The sequence below is a fragment of the Megalops cyprinoides genome, chromosome 4 (assembly GCF_013368585.1).
Source record: "Megalops cyprinoides isolate fMegCyp1 chromosome 4, fMegCyp1.pri, whole genome shotgun sequence".
In the NCBI taxonomy this organism is placed as follows: domain Eukaryota; kingdom Metazoa; phylum Chordata; class Actinopteri; order Elopiformes; family Megalopidae; genus Megalops; species Megalops cyprinoides.
In genome coordinates, this window is record NC_050586.1 from 17,908,052 (window position 1) to 17,928,965 (window position 20,914).

General features: G+C 39.1%; 3 protein-coding genes across 6 annotated transcripts in view; 1 reads left to right on the forward strand and 2 right to left on the reverse strand.

Annotated features, from left to right (window-relative positions):
• Positions 1-4,520, reverse strand: part of ksr2 (kinase suppressor of ras 2) — a 96,227-nt gene extending 91,707 nt beyond the window's left edge. For all 3 annotated transcript variants that reach the window (XM_036525972.1, XM_036525973.1, XM_036525971.1), the window contains exon 1: positions 3,786-4,520. In XM_036525972.1, coding sequence (XP_036381865.1) covers positions 3,786-3,962 — 177 coding nt within the window. In that variant the 5' untranslated portion in view covers positions 3,963-4,520. The remainder of the gene's footprint in view (positions 1-3,785) is intronic.
• Positions 4,521-6,022: 1,502 nt separating this feature from the next.
• rfc5 (replication factor C (activator 1) 5) lies at positions 6,023-15,083 on the forward strand. The gene is made up of 11 exons (XM_036527195.1): positions 6,023-6,193; positions 7,033-7,097; positions 7,238-7,374; positions 7,841-7,920; positions 8,030-8,103; positions 8,311-8,470; positions 9,107-9,188; positions 9,279-9,408; positions 9,580-9,657; positions 11,555-11,609; positions 14,869-15,083. The coding sequence occupies exons 1-11, from the start codon at positions 6,147-6,149 to the stop codon at positions 14,963-14,965; spliced, it is 1,005 nt and encodes a 334-aa protein (XP_036383088.1). The 5' UTR covers positions 6,023-6,146; the 3' UTR covers positions 14,966-15,083.
• Positions 15,084-16,840: 1,757 nt separating this feature from the next.
• wsb2 (WD repeat and SOCS box containing 2) lies at positions 16,841-20,848 on the reverse strand. Of its 2 annotated transcripts, none has more exons than XM_036527997.1 (9): positions 20,441-20,848; positions 20,041-20,212; positions 19,713-19,933; positions 18,888-19,019; positions 18,420-18,520; positions 17,882-18,060; positions 17,638-17,736; positions 17,208-17,324; positions 16,841-17,082 (listed from the first exon to the last, which is right to left on the reverse strand). In XM_036527997.1, the coding sequence occupies exons 1-9, from the start codon at positions 20,481-20,483 to the stop codon at positions 16,884-16,886; spliced, it is 1,263 nt and encodes a 420-aa protein (XP_036383890.1). In that variant the 5' UTR covers positions 20,484-20,848; the 3' UTR covers positions 16,841-16,883. The 2 variants fall into 2 exon arrangements, with proteins under 2 accessions (XP_036383890.1, XP_036383889.1); XM_036527996.1 differs by having other exon boundaries at positions 17,882-18,063.
• Between the last annotated feature and the right edge of the window lie 66 nt (positions 20,849-20,914).

Below are 20,914 nucleotides of genomic sequence, written 5' to 3' on the forward strand. Positions count from 1 at the left end.
TTCCTGATCTATATAATTTGATATCCTGAGGACTATCTCACCAAATATATTATGCTCCTGTTACAAGGTTTGCCACTCACTTACAGTTGACTCCTGATAACTGCATATGTTTGGAGCTGTTGTAATGTTACGCACTTAATCAGAGTATGCATATAACAAGAATAAATTAAACCAGAAGAATTAAAACAGGCCCACAGCAGACTATGTAATATGAACTGGGTATGCAATTATAAAATATGCAATTATAAAGACTGGAGACATAGATTTTTGAGCAGTTAAGACTATACAATCTCTGAGATGTAGAGACGGGGAATCCTTTTAGGCGTTGTTTCCATAAATGCTCAGTAAAAAAATGGTTAAACTCCTACAAACAGAAAAGGAAGATAGTTCTCACTGGCCTCTGACGTAATAAAACACAGGTAGATGCCCATCGCACAAACACTGGATAGAAACTGCACCCAAACAAATGATCACAAAGAGAGCCCAGGTACATGACAGCCTGAGAGAGGGTACTCTAAGGCGCTGACCAGTTTGGTGAAATACGTCATTTATGTCATTAACTAGCCGAGATTAGGAGACTGGGGACAGACTCGAAAACCATGCTGGCACTTAGGTTTGCCACGGCATTATGAAAAGAAAATTATGGCACAGCAGTTAGAACACTGGACTCTAGCTCAGACGCTGCTGTTTAACCATCAAGCAAAATATTTTACTTCAACTGTTCTAGGAAAATCCAACTCTATAATGTGACTGGATTGTTGAATGTACTTGAGACAGAACAGTAAGTCACTGTCAGTAAGCATTTTTAAAGCAAATAAATAACAAAGTCTTGATGCATCTGGACCCATATCCAAAGTAAGGTGCAACACAAACACACCCACGTCCACTAACCTGGCTTCGATGGTCTTCTTTGGCCTCCTACAGATGGTTATTAGGAAGCCTGGTATTTAAAGGACACGTGCAAGCCTACAGTAGAGAAAGTTGGCATTTTTTCAACTTTTGGGGTGGCTAATAGAAAATATTATTATCTTAATATTAAGCTGATATCATTGTGCCATATCTATTTTCTTACATTTTGTTGACTGATTTGTGATTTGGCTGGGTCCCCAACAAGAACACACCTCCAGACTGCACCAGGGCCACTTGTCAATACCCGGAGTGTATTTTTAGTGTTCCAAGTGCCACCTTGTTTTTCCCTGCATGACACAGCTCAGCTCCCTGTGTCAAACTGTTACACCACAGCTTCTTGATAACCAAACACAACGCAGTCAAGTATATCAGTTTTGACCCAAAGAAATCAGACAACCACTTGCTCTTTCCAGTTTACCAGAAAATGCTTTCAAATGAGCACCTTGATTGGCTAAAGGACAGTTCATAATGCAAGACTCCAGGAAAAATACAGCACCATAATAGTTGTGAGCACATTCATAAGTTGCTCCTTCGAGATTCCAGGAAGTCATAATGCTTTTGCAATGTATGTTAAGAGAATATAACATTGAAAATCTTAAAAATGCATAGTCTGTCAGCACAATACAAAATCCCCATACCTGGAAACAAATCTCCACCAATTTGCATACTGGTAAGTATGGCAACAGATAAGCTGACTGTTCTTTTTCTCAGGCCATGACTTAATCAAACAATGCAAAAAAAATGCCACATTTCATCCATCCCCAGCAAATGAACTTGAAAACAAATAATAGAAAGACAAACACGACCAAAGTCCACTGCTGTTTCACCCTCTCTTCACAGCACATCAGCATCATTTCTTGTTCAATTCTCACTCACTGTGTAATTGCAAGGAAACATGATGTAAACACTGACAGGAGCTTTGTAAAACCTATTTTCTTTGCATGAACCACTTTATTCAAATGTGAGCAAATCACATAGGAAGCAGAAAAAAGCCAGATAGAGTGACCTCATGAATACCACACTAAAGAATGCTAAATTCAAACGTCATTTCTCTTCTGACATTATAATATACAGCATTATGCAACCATACAAATGGACTTAAAGTCTGCAAAGTGAACAAATGAACCTGCAGCCACAGTCAAATCTAACAGCAATGGAATCTAAGCGACGAATTTAACATTTTTGTCTAATTTTTTTCAACATTTTTTCATTTCCTCAAGACAGTACACACAAACACTTTAAATGTGTTAATCAGTCAGAATTAAGAAAAAAATTGTGAGCTGATAGGATAGAGGCCCCAGCAAAAAAAGTAATGAATGGAGCAACACCAGCAACATATTCTTGTCACAACTGTCAGCTGTGAAAGTATTAGTAATACTAAAGCTCAGGTGTCATGGATCTTAATAGCTTACATCATTGGAGGACCTTCTTCCCCACTCAGACCCTGTTATATTCCAGTACCTGTCTCACTGATGTCATGTTGGGATATTCAACCCAAGGCTGGAGATTCTAGATGCCTTTACACAATGACCCCAAGGCCAGATTCATCTATAGTCCACAAAATCTCTGTATTACCATCAAGTTTCACCAACTGCACTGCTGCATTTCAGCAAGTTGACTTTTGTGGTCTGTCTGCGTTTTCCCTCTGAAAATGTTACTCATGGGAGAATACCCTTTTGCTCCCCTTTTAATGACCATGACTTTCTAAAAGTCAGGCTCAGCAACTGAAGAAGCAAACAAAACTAAAAAAAGTGTAGCCCTTATTACAGTTTTGCCCAACAGTTGTGTTCATACTGTAAACAGGTGTTATTAAGTTCTACACACTTAAAGTAGCTCAATATCAGGGCACTTGACATGCTTAGGCTTAGCCATTTCTTAACAACTTCAATGCATCACATTTCACACATTCTGTTTTTTTCTCTTCAATGATCAATTGCAATAAACAATACTAAACCCAGGAATCAGTAAAATGAATAAATTGGGTTTGCTACATGGGTTTGTAATGTTTCTTATTTCTTTTTTCACGAAGTCTTTAAACAACTGTTCTCGGGCAATGCAACATTGTAACAACTCATCCAATCGCAAACAGAGAACATCCAAACTCATTTGGTGCATAAACAATTTCTAATATTTCCAATGAAACGTCTGCAACTGATACTTTCACATTTGTTTCGAGCGGACTGTTTTATTTTGACTTGGAAACCCAGTGAGTACAGATACTTTCAAAATTCCCCGCCTACAGATATGCCCATTGGGAGGCCGCTGGTTTAAACCACCATGACAGCATGTGCGAATATACAACTTCTGGGTTATTTACAAGGCCAAAATAAGACGAACGTGTTTTGACACCAAAGACACAACATGTGTTTAAAAAAAAAAAAAAAAAAAAACGTTACATAACGCAATTTATATGGTTCCCCGCGGGATAATTAAATGGGTCACATTTTTAAGGCAATTTCACTGATTGAGCAAAATACACTTGCACACTAGTAAGTGCGAGATAATGGTGAAATTCGCACGTAAATTCGCGACAAAATGCTTACAAAGCCTCCTAGTTTCGGCCTTCAGATTTGCAGTAAAAATCTGATGGAAATTGTATGCTAGAGCCACCTTTCTTCCACCACCTGCAGAATGCGCAAGCTCACAACAGCTCACTGCAGCTTCTTAATTTATTACACTGCACGCAAACCCAGATATAGCTGTATAAACAAATATGGTCAAATTAATCCAATAACAGACAACTAAACCGGCGTTAACATGTAATATAACTGCTAAGTGTGAATAAATGCATTTAACAGGAAAATAGCAATACGTTTCCACCGAATCTGTTATGGCTACATTTAAAATGGTTTTCATTCTAGTAAATGTATGCTTACCTCCAGCGTTCGTATTTCTTTTTGTGTCAAGTCGTTGGATGTGGCACATTTGGTCCTTAAACCCTCCAAACTGGAGATGCTAATGTCTATCATATTTTGCACCAGCTCGCACTGCTGCAAGGCTTTTTGCAAACTCAGATGCTGCTCTTCGCTTTTTGTCATATTCTCCTCGTCCATAGTTTGCGAGCAGTGGTCGTTTGTATTTTTACTTTTCTCAATTTTATTAGAAAATACTTTCAAAATGTATCAGCGAACTGATAAAACAGAAATAAAATTTTAAATACAAGTAAGAAGCAGCTGGCTATATGTATCAATTATTTAAATGTGTTTTTAAAAGACGATTCTATTTGGAAGGCGACTCCATTGTAATCGTCCTTTTTGTATCTCTTGACGGAGTGTTTTCATCAGGGTAGTTCAGGTAGTGGTACTGATGCTGAGGGCTGAGTCAAACACAATATACAGATATTGAAGAGAAATAAAAATTAGAACAGAGCGTTTGCTTCTGCTGCATCCATTGAGCGTTTGTAGATCTTAGAAAGATAAAAATAGATAGTTAACGCCTTATTGCACAATGGATAAACACGAAACGGCGCTGTAATGTTATTTAAAGGTGTTGTGTGCATTGGGTGCAGGTACTCCCCGTCTCCCGTGCCAGCAGCTGCATCCCGGCGCTCTCCCTCCACACCGACATGTTTCCTGTCAATCAAATACACAGCAACAGCAGCAACAGCGACAGAAGCAGCAGCATCGAATGGGGCGGAGGGAGTTCTCGCGAGATAGGCATCAATGCAGTGAGCTCACAGCTTCAACTCTCCAACCACTTTAAGCTCAATTTACTGTTGCCATTACTTTTAAAATCTTCCTTTGTGACGGTGAATCTTTGCACCTGCTGTATATTTACATATATATTTGCATATTTATACACATTGTATTCATTTACATATATTGAATTTTTCCAAAGAAGTGCATACTTCGCTATCCAGATCTTTTTCATGAATAAAAAACATTAGTGAATGTAATAATAATAATAATAATAATAATAATAATACGAGGTATGAATGTATCTGGTACAATGCAAAAGAGTGGGGTGAATGTATTGAGTTGCAACACTCTCCTCTTCTTTAGCTTATATAGCTGAATATCTTGTTAAATATTCATAGAATAATGCTGCAGTTGGATATTCAAACCACATCCCAAATGTATATGTAGCATGCTATTGTAACTGCCATTGATTGTGTTATATTTTGTCCTCCCAGTAGCATCACTTTGCATGTTGCATTTGCACTTGTGGCTTGCATTTGTTTACATCTTTGCAAAGGGGAAGTCCTGTTTGATTGAAGCTTCAGAACACCGAATAGGACAGGTTCAAAGTACAGCCTGAACCGACTTACATATTGTGACAGTTTGTATTTTTTTAGTGGGAGGAGGAAACAGAAATTTTTGGAGGAGGTAATCAGCATGTCATCTTGAATGAGGAAGATGGTTGGCTGCTGTAGATTATTTTGACACTTCCTCCATGTCACCTGCAGAGACATCATCCAGTGTCAAGTCTTACTGAACTGCCTGGTGCTGCTAACCATCTTTTAAGAGAGAATTAAAAATACAGCTTGCTACAAAACAGTTTAGCCCACTGAATTCCAATGAGGTAGGGTATGTGCTCTCAATACAAAGTGGCGTGTTTTAACTCAAGAGAGTGATCTGTTAATTCTTACTCAGATACATACTCAAAGACACACCAAAAATTAGGCCTATGTTTATGTGGACCATCCTTTATATGTCCAATGCATTTTGAAAAGCACACAAATTCCTCTATAGATCCTGAGCTGTATGCTTCAAAACCTTAAACAAGTTAGAAAAGTAGGTTGAAATTTAACCAGTGTTTTTCATCAAATAAAATAAAACATTTAATATCTAGAAAATTAATTCATTTGAACACTGGCATTTTCTGATCACTGGCATGATATGAACCACTGTGTTGAAAACAGCCTGTTCAGAGAAACCTAAATTACGAATGGTAAAGGTGCGGGGTTTTTTATAGCATCAATAGTCTTTTAAAAAGATAAGATTAAATTAACCAGTGCGATATGATTCCTGCACAGTTCTGGAACATGACAGGAAAGCTCGAATACACAGTACAACGTCTGTCACTGCCATGCAGACACTGGAATACGCCTTGAAGTTAACCCCACCCTTAACGGGCTAAATTGAGTTCCGATTGGATGTGATCTTGACGGGAAGCAGTTTGTAGGGCACCAGGATAGGCGTGTTTATACGGTCGGCGCGGATGTGGGAAAGCGCGCCAACAGAAGAAGCGATTTTGTTTCATATGATTAGCAATATTTTGGTCGGTTTCTGGAGGACATGGCATCTACAAGCAAAACGCCACTACAATCAAGGAATCTGCCTTGGTAAACTCAGCAGCCGCTAATGCGTTGGTTAGATCTAAATCTATGAACCATGAATTCGGAATTAGCTTGGTTCTTGGGAATCTGAGTTGGCTAGCCTTTTAGCTAGGTAGATAATGTTCAGATTCGTTGCACACAAGGTTAGTGTAGCTAACAAGCTAAAGCTTTTAAAATGTAGGTAACATTTGGTGTGTCGCTAGATAAATGCTCTAGAATATGACTAGCTGTATATTTGTTTCTTAACGGAGGCTTGATTTTGTTTGCTAACGTTAATTAGCTAGGTGACTTTTTTGACGTTTGCTAGTGTAAGATAATATTCGCTGTATCTTGAGGTCTGCTTAGCATCTTGAAGAGAGGCCCATACAGTTTGTCCAAATGCTCCCACACAGTGGAGTACTTAATATTTCATAACATTAACTGCTTAGCCATAAACAAATTATCCGTGTTAGCTTGTCTTGCTAAGTGGAACTCTTTTGCATGGCTGGCTAACATTAGCAGGGCAGTGTTAGCTAGCTAATGTCAGAATTTTTAGCTAGACATCTAGTGCATGGTAGTTGATTAAACAGTTGTAAGGCTTATAACGTTAGGTAGCTAGAGTCTAGCTTTTTTTCTGCACAAGGTACCTAATTAACGCCAGGAAATTTCCCAGCATTACTTTTCCAAATATATTCAACCCTATGACCCCGTGCTCCTACAGCAGTATCCGCTCAGCTCCGCTGTCTTAACGCTTTGCGTTCATTGCAGAACTAACATCACTTTGTTACTGGGGTTTTTCATATTCACTGAATGAAATGCATAGGTTATTGTAACTTCTTATTTTTGTGTGTTTGAAATTACGACAGGGTTGAGAAATACCGGCCACAAACTTTGGATGACTTAATCTCACATAAAGACATTCTGAGTACAAGTAAGTTGTGTGTGTTTGCCTGGGGCTTTCAAATATTTAACCCCAATGGAAAATACGGTCGTAAAGTCGTCAGTTCTTAATAAAATCACTACTTTTCTTGAGACTAAAATGTAAATACCGTTCACAAATCCTCGTTTCAGTTCAGAAATTCATCAGTGAAGATCGATTGCCTCATCTCCTTTTCTATGGGCCTCCTGGTACGGGAAAGACCTCTACCATCCTGGCCTGTGCCAAACAGCTGTACAAGGATAAAGAATTTAATTCCATGGTCCTAGAGGTACGACACAACTCTCAGCTGGAGATGATGCGTAGGAGTGTGCCACAAGTGATGGTCATACTGGAAATACTTGGTGTTATCATGAGTAGATTATGACTTTCTTGCAGCCAGGGGTGCAGGGCTGTATTCATAGCCATTACCCATTTTGTGGCAGGTAAAGTAATGCGGGAGATGTGACTGCAATAAAAAAAAATGTAGGGTAAAGAAGGAACTTGTACTTAGGGTAAGATGGGTTTGGCACAGGACAAAAATTATACAATTAAAAACATATGGAATTAACAAGCAGCAGTGACATTCACACTACCTCTGGAATTCTGTATGTATAGTTACTAAAAAGCTGGAGTGAGTATTTTTACCTTAGATTCAGGATTACAGAGTTAATACATTGCTGTTATGGCAATTTTGTTTTCTAGATCTGCAATGCACTTTCTCCTGTATTTGACATTTTGTTTTGTTTTGTTTTAAGCTAAATGCATCAGACGACAGAGGCATAGATGTTGTGCGCGGGCCGATCTTGAGTTTTGCCAGCACCAGGACCATTTTCAAGTGAGATCCCTGTTCTTTTAGCATCTTAACAATTTTTTCATGTACATCTTCCACTACTAGGGATGAAATTTGGAGTGGTTGTTCTCTTTTTTTTTTTTCCTACCTCCAGAAAAGGCTTCAAATTGGTTATACTGGATGAAGCTGACGCCATGACCCAGGATGCCCAGAATGCATTGAGGAGAGGTAACCATCTGCTTCGCTTGCTTTCAAACTGTGCACCAAATGGCCGGGGACTCTAGCAGCAGGCTTGAATGCCAGCCATTACCGCTCATCTTGCTGTCAGTGTTGCCTTTATTGTAGTTTTGCATACAGTGAATAGAATGGTCTGATTTTTAGCCATCTACTACGATCGTATTTTAATGATTTATTTGTGTCTCCTTCCAACGGCAGTCATTGAGAAGTTCACTGAGAACACCAGGTTTTGCCTGATCTGTAACTACCTGTCCAAGATCATCCCGGCCCTGCAGTCACGATGCACGCGGTTTCGCTTTGGTCCCCTTTCCCAGGATCAGATGATCCCCAGGCTGGAGCACGTTATAAAGCAGGAAAAGTGAGATTTTAAGGGATGCCCTCCTCATCTATTACACTATTGTCAGGGTTCCCGTGGTCCTTAAATCCTTGGAAAGATTTGAAAATATTTTCGTGGTGAAATGTTCTACTATTCTTGAAAAGGCTTGGAAGGTGACCTAAATGTAAAAAAAAAAAGAGACTGGTAAAATACATCCTTCTTTCATGCAAAGTAACTAGCTTCATATAATTTACTGTCATACTGTCAAGTCTAATAGTTTCAGTGTGTTATATGCCAGATATGCGAGGTCATTGGCTTGTACAGTATGCCTACTTCTGCGTCATTAATGACCAGTATTTCTTGCCAGGAACACAAAAACATGTCTGTGCAGTCCAAAAAAATGCTTGGAAGTTTTTTTTTTTTTTTCTTAATATTTCCCTTTTCAGTTCATGTTTTGTTCAAATTAGCCTAATGCAGCAATGAAAATTTTAAAAATATAAAAATATTACATTCATACATGCAAGTGATTGTAAAAGTTGTGAACAATATAAATCAAATATCAGTGGAAATCTATGATTTCCTTTGTTACCATGTACATGCTGGGCCATATCATTGAACTGTCAAAAGCGTACCTTTTGTCAAAAGCATTAAAAAAATTATACAATATTATTTTTCCAGTATTGATATAACACCAGATGGAATGAAGGCCATTGTGACATTATCCACTGGAGACATGCGAAGATCGTTGAACATTTTACAGGTATGAGGATTGATTTTACAGGTATGCTGCTTTATCAGTGCTCACGTATTTCCAGCAGCAACTGATGTCATTCTGTTTGTTTCAAAACAGAGCACCACCATGGCTTATGGAAAAGTAACAGAAGATACAGTCTACACTTGCACCGGCCATCCCCTCAAATCAGATATCGCTAACATCCTAGACTGGGCCTTGAACAAGGATTTCACCACAGCTTACAATCGTATCTTTTCTGCTCTCCAGTTAATCCCACGCTTTGTTTTTATTCAGACGTTTGCCTGGAAACTAGATCAAACGTGGCTCCAGTACAGGGGAATCATTGTAGCCTCTGCGACATCCTGAAATGTCTGTCTCTAAACTTGGTGAGAGAACTTCCTAAGCATCTTTCCCTCAGAAATCCTGCAGCTGAAGACCCTGAAGGGCTTGGCTCTGCATGACATTTTGACGGAAGTGCATCTCCTCATACACAGAGGTGAGGCGCTCAGCCCCCTGGCTGGACATAATACAGTAGTGTGGCATGGCTGAGAACGTCTGTTCAGCTTAACTACTACACCAGATAATGGATCCAACAAATGCATGTGGTGTACAGCTTGCATGGTGCACAGCCTACAAGTCTTGTTCTGTAGTCAGCTTTAATCACCACTAAAAACAACATTGTGGATTCTACGAAAGGTTGTTTTTATGCAGGGAAGATGTTGGGTGTTCTCTCATTCTGCAAGTTTTGGCATAAAGTATTTGTAAACCTGTTTATCTGTAGAGATTTTGTTCGGCATCATATATCCTTTGACAAATCTGCCTGGCATCAGGCCATGTTTACACGAAACTAAATGTACATGTAGGCTATACTTCAGTCATATTTGAACAATTAGAATGGTGCGGTAGATAGGTTTATTAAAGCAGACTGCAGTGCAATACTCAAATGAGAGCTAGGCCTCAATTTGACACCATCTGCATAGTGACGCTAGATGTTTTCTTACCCTGGTTTCCCTGGAGACCCTTTGCTGTTGCCATGGCTACAGGATGTTCTTGTTGTAGGAGGAGCCATTTACCAGCATTAGAGTGCAGCATGCTTTGCTACTGTTAAGTTGTGGTGGGGAGGGGTGGGCAGGGAGAGAGGGATTTGTTTTGGAGTCCTTTTTTTTCCCCATCTTGTTGCGGACAATCCCAGTATTAAATATTTAGGCTTGTTTTTATCGTTTTCAGGCAATACTACTGGGATTCTAATAGTTTGAACACGTAGCTGGCAAATGCCTTTTTATGGAATGAAGTGCATCATTAGCAATATATTCGATCATTTGCAATGATAAATTACTTCTGTTTAAATTGTAAGCATAGAAATGAATATGGATTCATTTTAATTTATTCAGACAGCAAAATTAATGTTTGAGAATTTACCTTGTGTTGACTACACAGATTGTACAGCATAATATCAAATGCCAGCAGTGGTCAGTAGTATCAGTTTGCAGTTGAGAAAACCCAGCGCTGCAACTTTGGGGGTAATCCAGTGGAGTTTTGTGGAGTTGGGACTGAATGCTCTTTGTAAGCATAAAAAAATACTTTATCAATAGAGTATGAAAGACGAAAGCTGGAACACGTCAGCGGACAACTACCACACACTGCCAGTTTATCAAGAACCTGCCTGTTCTAGGAGAGTTGATTAATTAAAAAGGAAAAAAAGTGGAACAGGTGATAATAATGAAATGAAGCACTGTTTACAAAGGATGGTTTCCATCCAAAAAACACACAGCTAGATAAAAGAACTCTTTCCGGACCGAGTGCCAACTCGCATCCATATTTAAAATGAGAAAAAAAAGGCAGGGGGCGAGGTAAGCTCAGCAGAGATGTTTTTTGTTTTTGTGATTTTTTTTGTTTTGTTTTTTGTTTTTTGTTCGAGTGTTACATGTAATGATTCCCAGAAAGGTTACACCTGTTGTGGTCCACGTCTGCGTGTGATGTTCTGATATTTTGGTCATCTGAAACCCTCTCAATCCAACACCACCTCTGCTTGCTGTGCTGTTTGTTGACAATAGAAAAACCTTCAGGAAAATGGTTCTGCTGTGTACATGCTGTGGAGTGCTGTTTAAATCAGTGGACAGCCATTTTGGGGGGGGTTGTCATGGCTGTGTTATGAAAAGAATTTTAGACTGACCCCTGGGCCCTGTAGCCAATGTGTTGTCCTCATTTTCTGTGTCTCTGCTTATTTGGGTCAACAGGTAGTGCTGTGACAGTACTTCTGGTGTTACTGCTGTGCATTAGGGCTGATCTACATTTGATTCAGCCCTATATACTAATTGTACAATATAATCACACTAATTCTGAAAGTAGTGAAGCGTGTTTTTTTTTTTCATTTTTTTTCTTTCTTTTCACAGTGGACTTTCCACCATCAATTCGAATGGGCTTGCTCATCAAGTTGGCAGACATTGAGTAAGTGTCATTTGTGATAAAAGTCAAGTCATTTGAAGTGAGTTTTCAAACATGAGATTGAGGGGGAACATGCAAGCAGTAGTATATCAAAATAAGCAATAAGCAAGCGTAAGGCTACTTAATGGACCAAAAAACAGAACTGTTAAGCACATTGTTGTGTAAGGCATGATTTAAATACTTGATTAAATACTCTAAGAAAATAAATGCTCGATCTACAGTACAGCAGCATTCAGCCGATGACAGAGGATGGTATCCATGCTCGACAAGTCATATTCCGCAATATTGTTGAGCTAGTTTTCCATGGTTTCAGAAAACAGAGGGGGATTCACTGTAGCACTTGTATAGATTATTACATGCACTGGCTGCTGTCACTCTGCCAATGGTGCATAGGCAAATAGAGGTTCAAATAACCAATGGTCATGTGTGTTGGTGGCTATAAGTTACCTGACCTTACCTTGAGATGTTTACTTATGTATTGATATACCAATATTTTGATTTTGGATGTTCTGTGTCCACAGAGATTGATTATTTGGAGTATTATCATCCCCATAAGAACTGTATAAAACTCTTAAGACTCCATACAGTATATGTGTGTATGTACAACTATGTTAAGTGATTTGCAATGCTCACAGTAACAGGCAGGAAAATGTCAATGAATTGTTATTGTATGCATGGTGCTCTCTCCTTGGTGAATATGTCTCCTTCATATTGGAGAGAGGGAGTACAACACTGATGCTTCTTCTCTCCTTGGTTTTGTGGCTGTTCTCCAGTAGTGTGTGACTGATGCTACTTTTGTGATTCTGTTCTGTCTCTTGTCTTGAGAGAAGCTTTTTGAAGTTTTAGCCAAGAACTGCCAACATTTAACAGGAAAGGGAACAGCTTTGTTAGTCTGAATTGTTACTACCCCCAATACAAGATTTATTACAGTATCTTCTAGTCACATGTATTGTCTACTTATGATACAGAGTAGATGAGTACTGGTTTTGAACTGTAGTGCATACTTACTGTTTCTACCTCATAGCCATAGTTGTTAATATGGGCTCACTCCTTCATGTTAAATAGATCTGGTGAAAACTAGGAATAGCTATCAAGCAAATTACTTCACAAACACCTGTTGTGTTTATATGCTGCACAGATCTAACACTTTAGGGAGATGGTCTCATCAAGAAAATAGAACTTTGTTTTATTTTATTTAAAACAGTGGCAACACTTATCTATGCCTAAAGTACTAGCCACAGGTGAGCAGGGAAGTGTAATTTAAGTGCATATATCTGCTGCTGCTGTCCACAAGCATTTTCATTTGTATTTATTAAAGAACAAAACTACTGCAGATTATACTTTATAATAATAATGCTGCATGTAATCTGACACATATGTGGTGAGAGGATTTGCACCAGATGCTCTCCATTTTGTGAAGATGTTGCAGAAAATACGTTATTAAAATGTTAGTATCAAGCTCATTGTTATGCTTATTGCTTATTGTTAGATCAAGCTCATTTCAACTGCTCAACATTATTTCAGCAAGTACATTAAATATTACCCTGAATAAGTATACTCAAATTTTGATAGCTTGTAGACTAAACTAGGAACAATAGTATACACAATAATAACAGTAATAACGGAATAATATTTTGCTGAGGCATTTATGTTTAATAGCACAAACAGGCATCAATAAAGGAAAGGTTTGAAATGAGGAATAAAAGGGCCAAATGTGTGATACAACATAACTGCACTTGAGTACCCTTTATGCTTTCAAAATAAACACGGCTAAAGAAAAAAAGTAGAAATGTAGTTACTGAAAATTTAACATTTAAGAGAAGAAAGCCAAATACAGCAAATGCAACACAATGCACTCCAGGAAAATCAAATAAGTAAATAAACCAGAATACTAGGAAGCTTATGAAAACAAGTCAATAAACAGAAAATCTGTCTGTTGGTTGCCTGGGTTTCTCACCAGGAAAACAAGCGTGTCTACTTTGTCTGACTTGAGTGGGGACCTTTTGAAGGGGTCAGCGTTGCCTATTGTGCTAAAACTGAGCTCCAGCATTTCGAGCAGCCTTCCCTTGCAACCATCTGGAAATTGAGGTCTGGAAAAGTCTGAAATTATGGAAATATGTAGGAATTGGTTATAAATCGAACGTTTAAGTGTGAGTGTCATGCCAATATCTCAGGTTCATGCGGAAAGTAAAGAGCATGATGGTGCAAAATTGGATTTGACCCTGACAGAACTGACCTGCAGCCCAAGTATCACATACACTACCTTGTCACATGTTGACATGATTGAGTTTCATGTTATATCTGAAGAAAAGTACATTAGATGTTGGACAAACATGTCTTGTAATCCAGGATAGTATTCCAAACTTGACTCATTCTCATGGGGATTCACCACGCAAGTTAATGCTGATTTTATTCATTGTGGCATTAGGATGTAGTTTACTTCATGATGCAGTTATCAGTTACGAAGGCATTTGGAATACGTATTGTGATCCAGTTGTACTATATTATTAAAATCCAATGCACGGACTGTGGGGTTTACCTTACCTGGACCCTGTGTTGTTGCTTGTAATTGTATTTCTTGATTTGAGGTTTACATGCTCCCTTTGTTTAAATTCTAACACTACGTGGTAGGCTATGTCTTCATGCCCAGTAGATGTTTCAAGATGCCTAGATGTAATGTATTTCAATATAAAAGCTGAAAGAATGTGTTAAACTTTGGAATTGTCAGACTTATTGTCCTTGAATGACGATACTGTGTTCCAGGATGCAATCATCAAATACCAATTTCTTATAAATAGGTTGTTCTTTAGTTCCTCTAAATAGGTCATGATTTCTTGGCACTTTGAATCAACCTCACATACATTTGTTTGAATGTGACGCACTGTCTAGTTTCGTTATTGATTCCAATTTTGTGGTCACACAGTGAAATTTGCACTGTTCACAACACACAGCATTTCAGTCCTTTTGTTCTGTCAATGTGGGCTATCAGAATATTTTTGTAATGTTTTGAGTTTTTTCGATATCTTATGGTCATGGTCAAAAGACAGCTCTTCAACCTTCTCTAACTTGCATGAAGTGTGAAGTGCCTTATGCATAAATTGTAGCAGCAAGTCTGTAGAAATCAAATTCTGTTGTCTGTAGAGGAGCACTTCAGTGAAAGATTCCATTGCTTAGCTGCGGACTGGAAGGAGACAGTTGATGTTTCTGCAAGCCAAACTCATGTAGCCTTTCAGACTCAGACAGTTTTTTCTTTTTTTCTTAGGTACAGGTTAGCTTCTGGAACAAGTGAGAAGATTCAGCTGAGCTCCATGGTTGCTGCTTTCCAGGCAGTCCGAGACATGGTGGTCAGTGACACGTAGACTCTTTGTGCAGTTTCATGACAATTGCAAGGACTGCTTCAGCTTACGTGGGTCAGAGTACAGAAAACAAACTAATTCTGTTAGCCTATCCAACCATAAAACATACCCCTTTATTATGGTCACCTCTTAAAGTCAATACAATAATGTTTTTGTATGTAAATAAAGCCTTTGAAATATTTCTTTTGACTCTGTTCAATTTATTCAAAGGATGAATTTGTCAGTGTGCCTGAGACCAAATTGTCCTAGGAGTTGGAAGCAGAAAAAAAATTGATTTTTAAAATAGTTCGACTTTTAATATTTTTTAATAATAATTTTAATATTTCAGGTGAGCAAGCCCAAAATGCCCAAAATTGAGTATTGTAACCTTAACCAAAGAAGTACTGCCTAGTTGTTAGCACAACTGTAGTCAGGTTAACGAAGTGATTGTTTTTACAAGTAGTAATATTACATGTAAGGAAACGCCTCTCATCACTGGGCAAAGACAATCTTCCTTTGCATGAAATTTTTTTGCCTACTAGTATGGATGCTGCTCTGATTGACACTTCAGACCATAGCTTGTGGTTTATTTGCAACTCAGCCAAATCAGATTTAGGAAGCCAACTTGAAATGATGGATTTTGTGTTAAAAACAAACCCCAGTTTAATTTTTGTAGGCAATACATACATGTATACATTTCTTTCAGGTCATGTTGCTGTTAACATTTAATGCACGGAACTATCGGAGAGATCAAGAATACTTGTAAAATCAAAACTTACGTTGGAAATTCAAGGTCTTAATTTAGACCTCCATGTGCTACTGTACCAAAATTAGAGTTCTAGTCTGCTCCACCATTTAAGGAATACAGTGATGATTTACAGAATGGTTTACAGTGTGTTAACACTTTACGTTCAAATATACCTAAGCACAGCAAGTGATTGATCATTCACTGCAAAGTGTATGGTCAGAGGAAAATCTGTGTTCTCTGTAGCGACGACTTAAAATTTTATGTTCATATTATCAAACTTATTTTACCCACAAAGACAAGACAGCAGGAACTCTGCACTGTAGCAGAGGATGTGGCTTAAAGTGATCTCTGCAATCGGAAGGCGGAAAACAACAAAAAAGTCCCGATTCCTGAGATGAAGGCAGTTGTTTTTTCCTATTAGGGCCTTTTTAGACCAATCACTCTGCCCTTCTCATTAAGCGATTCTTGATGTAAAACTAACCACTGGAAAAGATTGGGTTTTTTTTTTTTCTAACTTTGCAATAAATATTTATACAGGACTTTAGTCACATAAACGGGTGCATTACATAAGAAACAAGTTATGTAGTGTCAATGTTGTAAAACAAACATATTTACAGACCTTAACAGTATTTGAAATGTACATTCAAAATGGTTAACCCTAAAAAAAATTTTTTGGTCATTTCATCTGCATGTAATCCTCCTATACAGAAGAAAACGATATCGGCCTCCTTAAAAAGTTAATATAACTGCCATGGATTGCATTCAGTTTTGGGAATGCACAATTAGTTTCATTTGGCATATGCCAAAATGTATGTACAGATAAATTCATTTCACTACAAACTTTTAGCATGAGTAATCTACACCCAACTACCAGTCACAATTTAAGATGCAAGTTGAATATCAGTTGGAACGATATACTTGCAGCACGGTTAAATTTTGGATGAAGAAGGTAGGTCAGAATTTGGATTGTCTGGTTACGAACTGATTGATCATAAGCCACATTTGTTAACATAATCATTCATGATAAGTAGATGGAAGAGGCTTGACTTGATTCCACTTCTGTCACACACATATTTGCTCAGTGCTGACGTTGATCCTAAGCCAATGCCTATCCATTTAATTAACCAAAAAAAAAACCAGGGTCAATGCTTTGGGACACTATTAAACAACTGTCCACCCCCTGGTTCAAGTATACTAGCGATGCAAGATGCAACGTGCTTCTTGATGACCTTGAAGGTTCCTGTAGGTGAGGATGTCCTTGAGTTTGCTGGGAATGGGCAGCGCCATCACTTGGTGGGTGGAGGTGAAGTACCTCAGGGCGACCCTGCTTAAGTGGCTCAGGCTAGGCACCGTACGTGGCACTCTCCAAAACTTCACGTGTCCATCTCTTGTCCTGAAAAACCATGACCTGGGTGTTAGCCACATAATGTGGAAGAAGAATCAAGCCATTTCAAAATGATCATCCTCTGAATATGTATTAAGGTTATGCCCTGGTAATGAGGGTGGGGGGGGATTTACCCTGTGGCGACTATGCCCCCTTGTGGGTGGAATGTGCAGCACAGCCCATTGGAGAAGCGGCGGACTTCAGTTTCGATCACAGGCTTTTCCTGTCCCATTTCCCAAATCTGCATTGCTCTGAAAAGCAATGACACATCTCCATTGTAAGTGAAATGAAACTGTAAATGCAATGGGTGCATTATAGTTTGCAGATAATGAGCATTTGTGGGAACACATGATTTGAAATGATTTTGGGGTTGTAGGCGACAAACCTATAGTCTGAACATATATACATGCATCCCGTTTATTTTTATTTCACTAAGAGTATGCAGTTTTTTTAAAAACTTTAGCAAACTTTTGCTTTAATCTCATCTACACTAGGGAGCCTTTTCCTTTCCATTGCAGCAGAGTCTTTACAGGACTGTGGTGTTTTCCACCTCAAATCTCTTACCTGTCCTCAGTGACCAAAGCCAGATGTAAACCTTCAGTAGAGAAACGCACAGCTCTGATTGGATTGTCCATTATTTCAATGTTACAATAGGAACACTCCCTAGCAAAAAAAAAAAAAAAAAAAAAAACGTTTGTACTTTAATATACAAGCAGTTATACATACAGCCTTCACACATTTCATCAGGGGTGATATCTGTCATCGCTGTACCTCAAAACACGACACATAGTCAAAAAGAGCTTCTTACTGCAGTGTGACAAGAATGTCTCCGGTGTAGGGGTCCCACAGGTCAATCTCCCAGTTGCTGGCAAAGGCTGCAGTGGCCAAGAGTGCTCCATCTGGTGAGAAGTCACATGACACCAGGAACATCCGGATGTCCCCAAGATTCCTTATGAAAGTGTATGACCGCAGGCTCCACAAGTAGACCTTCTGAACAGAAAGCAGTTTGTGTGACTACTTCAGTTATTCTGTGGATCCACACCATATTACTGAATATTTTGGAGTTAACTATATGAAAATCTTTTGCCTGTTTGATTCATTCTGTTTGGGTAAAATTCATTCATGCACATAAAATACAATACATGAACTGTCACTGAGAACATTGCTGCCCACTAGAGAAACCATCAACACTGAAGACTTATAAGCATTGTGTGGTAATCACAGTGAAAGTTTAAAAGGTGATATTTGAAATCTAGTCCATTAAAAGTGTTTTTTATTTCATTGGTCGGTTTATTACACAGTAAAGATTTTAACTAAGGTTTGCAACTGGGTTTTGATGGACTCACTGTGCTCCCTCTGCAGACCGATGCAATCATGCTGCAGTCTGGTGAAACACTGCAGCTGTACACCCAGCTTGTATGGCCCCTCAGGACATGGGCAGCTTGCCCTAAAAATGAGTGGAAAATACATAACTTACCAGTTTTAACTAACCAGCCAAGATGGGTATTACTTGGGCTTTTCCACATTGAAGTTGACGAGGTTTGTAATGTAAAGTGGTAACATATACTGTATTTCTAAAACGTCCCGTTTCTAACAAAATCCATTTCTTAAACAAACAACTCACCAATAACAATCCACATTCTCAGAAAATAGCATTTCCACTTGAATCAATGGCACACTGCTCGTCCCTTTGTAGACATTAGCTGGACTGTACCTTAAACATGTGGCTTTCACAAGCAGCCAAAGTTTTGCATGCAGACCAAGGCCAAGGAAGGTTAAGATCTGCATAGGACCAATTCTCAAGATTGACATACCTGGTTTGGTTAAGTCCCATATCCTCAATGTTTTGTCACGAGATCCAGAAACAAGGGTGAGGGTTCCATTTGGAGCAAAGACCAAATCCCTCACAACACCCTGATGTCCGCTCAGATTGAAGAGTAGATGACCTGAAAAATGCAGACAGCGTTCGCTGCTAAAGCAATATTTGCAAAATACAGATCCCCTTTATTGGTAACATTAAGTAATATCACTGACCTCCCCTTGTCAAAGGCAAGCATTCCCAAACTTAAGTTCATGACCCACTTAATGACTAAAAGCATTTTCTGTGACTTACCTCTAACTAACTAGTCACCTAACATAGGTCCAAACATCAAATTATTTTGAATATGTCAAATTAACAGCATGTATGTCAACCAGTGCAGTGTCTAGTTTGGTTAGTGTGTGTCTCTATGTGTACAACATGATTTTGACATGTAGACTATTTCACATCACAGTTTGGGAATGGTTCAAGATCATATACTGCAGTACTTACAGGCTGTGCATGTGCAACAGCAGAAAGTAATTTCAGGGTATCCACACGAAGGGATTATACCTTACTGTAACCCTTGGAGATGTCCATCTGAATATCCCAAAGATACAGACCCAGCTATGCACATTGAATGTGTAAAATGTTCACAGATCAAATATGCAATGTATAACTCTTTGCAGATTATGTATGTCTCAGAGTGAAAGTGTCATACCAAAGGAAGGACCTTTGATGACTGACCTCTGCTTATGTTCAGTGAGGTTTTTATTACGTAAGTATTCAGGGGTTTTTGTTTTTTGCATGCTTGACCTTTTTTCCAATACCACTCACTCACCTGTTATGACCTCCCATATTTTAATCGTCCCATTATTAAGACCAGTCGCAAGAAGCAAAGCTACACTTTCACTGAGTGCTTCTTGATTGGCATCATAGGTCCGACCTGCAGACTTTGCTGGGCGTGGTCCAAAGGCTAAACCCCAGACTGTCTGTTCACAGTCTAAAGTCTTGTCTTTGGGATTCTTCAGAACGCCAATGTCCGGAGAAGATGCATGGCGCCTGGATGCAATTAAATGCGTAAGACATTTTCACCCACAACCTCGCCAAGAGGACGTGACAATGCTAAAATGTAATTATTTGCAAACGAGTGCACATTAGTGACAGACCCGATATCTTGCAGCGGCCAAGCAAGCAGCTTCACGATGCCGTATCCTAAGGACCATGCGAAGTACGACCCATCCGGAGAAAACTCGACGCTCCAGGTCTCGCAGCCGGCACGACCATCCAGTGATGGGGAATGCACAGGTTTTAGCTCCAAGATCGGTGCAGCCGTTTCTCCTGCCCAGCCAATACGCATTTCAAAGGTCACATATCACTAACAGCCTAATAGCTACAGTTGAGAAACATCACACTAGCTTGCTTGTTACACAGTGCTACGTTCACCTCAGGCGAACTCAAATGCTGCCCCCACCTCTCCCTGTACAGCTAGCGAACTGCCTCTCCCATTGCTAGACAGTACTAAAATGAGTAGCTAACTTGGCGGTGTAACAAGATATACAAATTTACCTGTACGTGGCACGTCATTCGAAGAACACATACAAGAATCCATGGCAGTGATGCTAGCCAACTACGTGCAATCTTTCTTCAAAAACCGCAAGGGCCTTTTTTATTCTTCAGAAATTGGCTTGCTGGATAAAGAAAACCATGCGAATCCACCTGTGTTGAACGCCCTAGCTAGCTAGCTCCTTTGCCTGTGACAGTTTCAAAGCTAGCTAGCATGCTACTAGCTAGAGGAAGATACTATTCATTATATTAGAGGCAAATATACTACCCGCTCTCGTATGTATTTTGTTTTAACGTTACTTTCGCAAAATTCCTCGACGCTTGAGCTGAGTACTGCTGTTACTAGTAGTTAGATAAGGTTAGCTATCTATCCTAGCTAGTACGTAGGTAGACGATCATGTTTGGTAGCTGGCTAGCTATGGGTCGTGGAATGTAAACAAACTACTTCCTGATTAGATGGATTTTGGTTAGCTACCT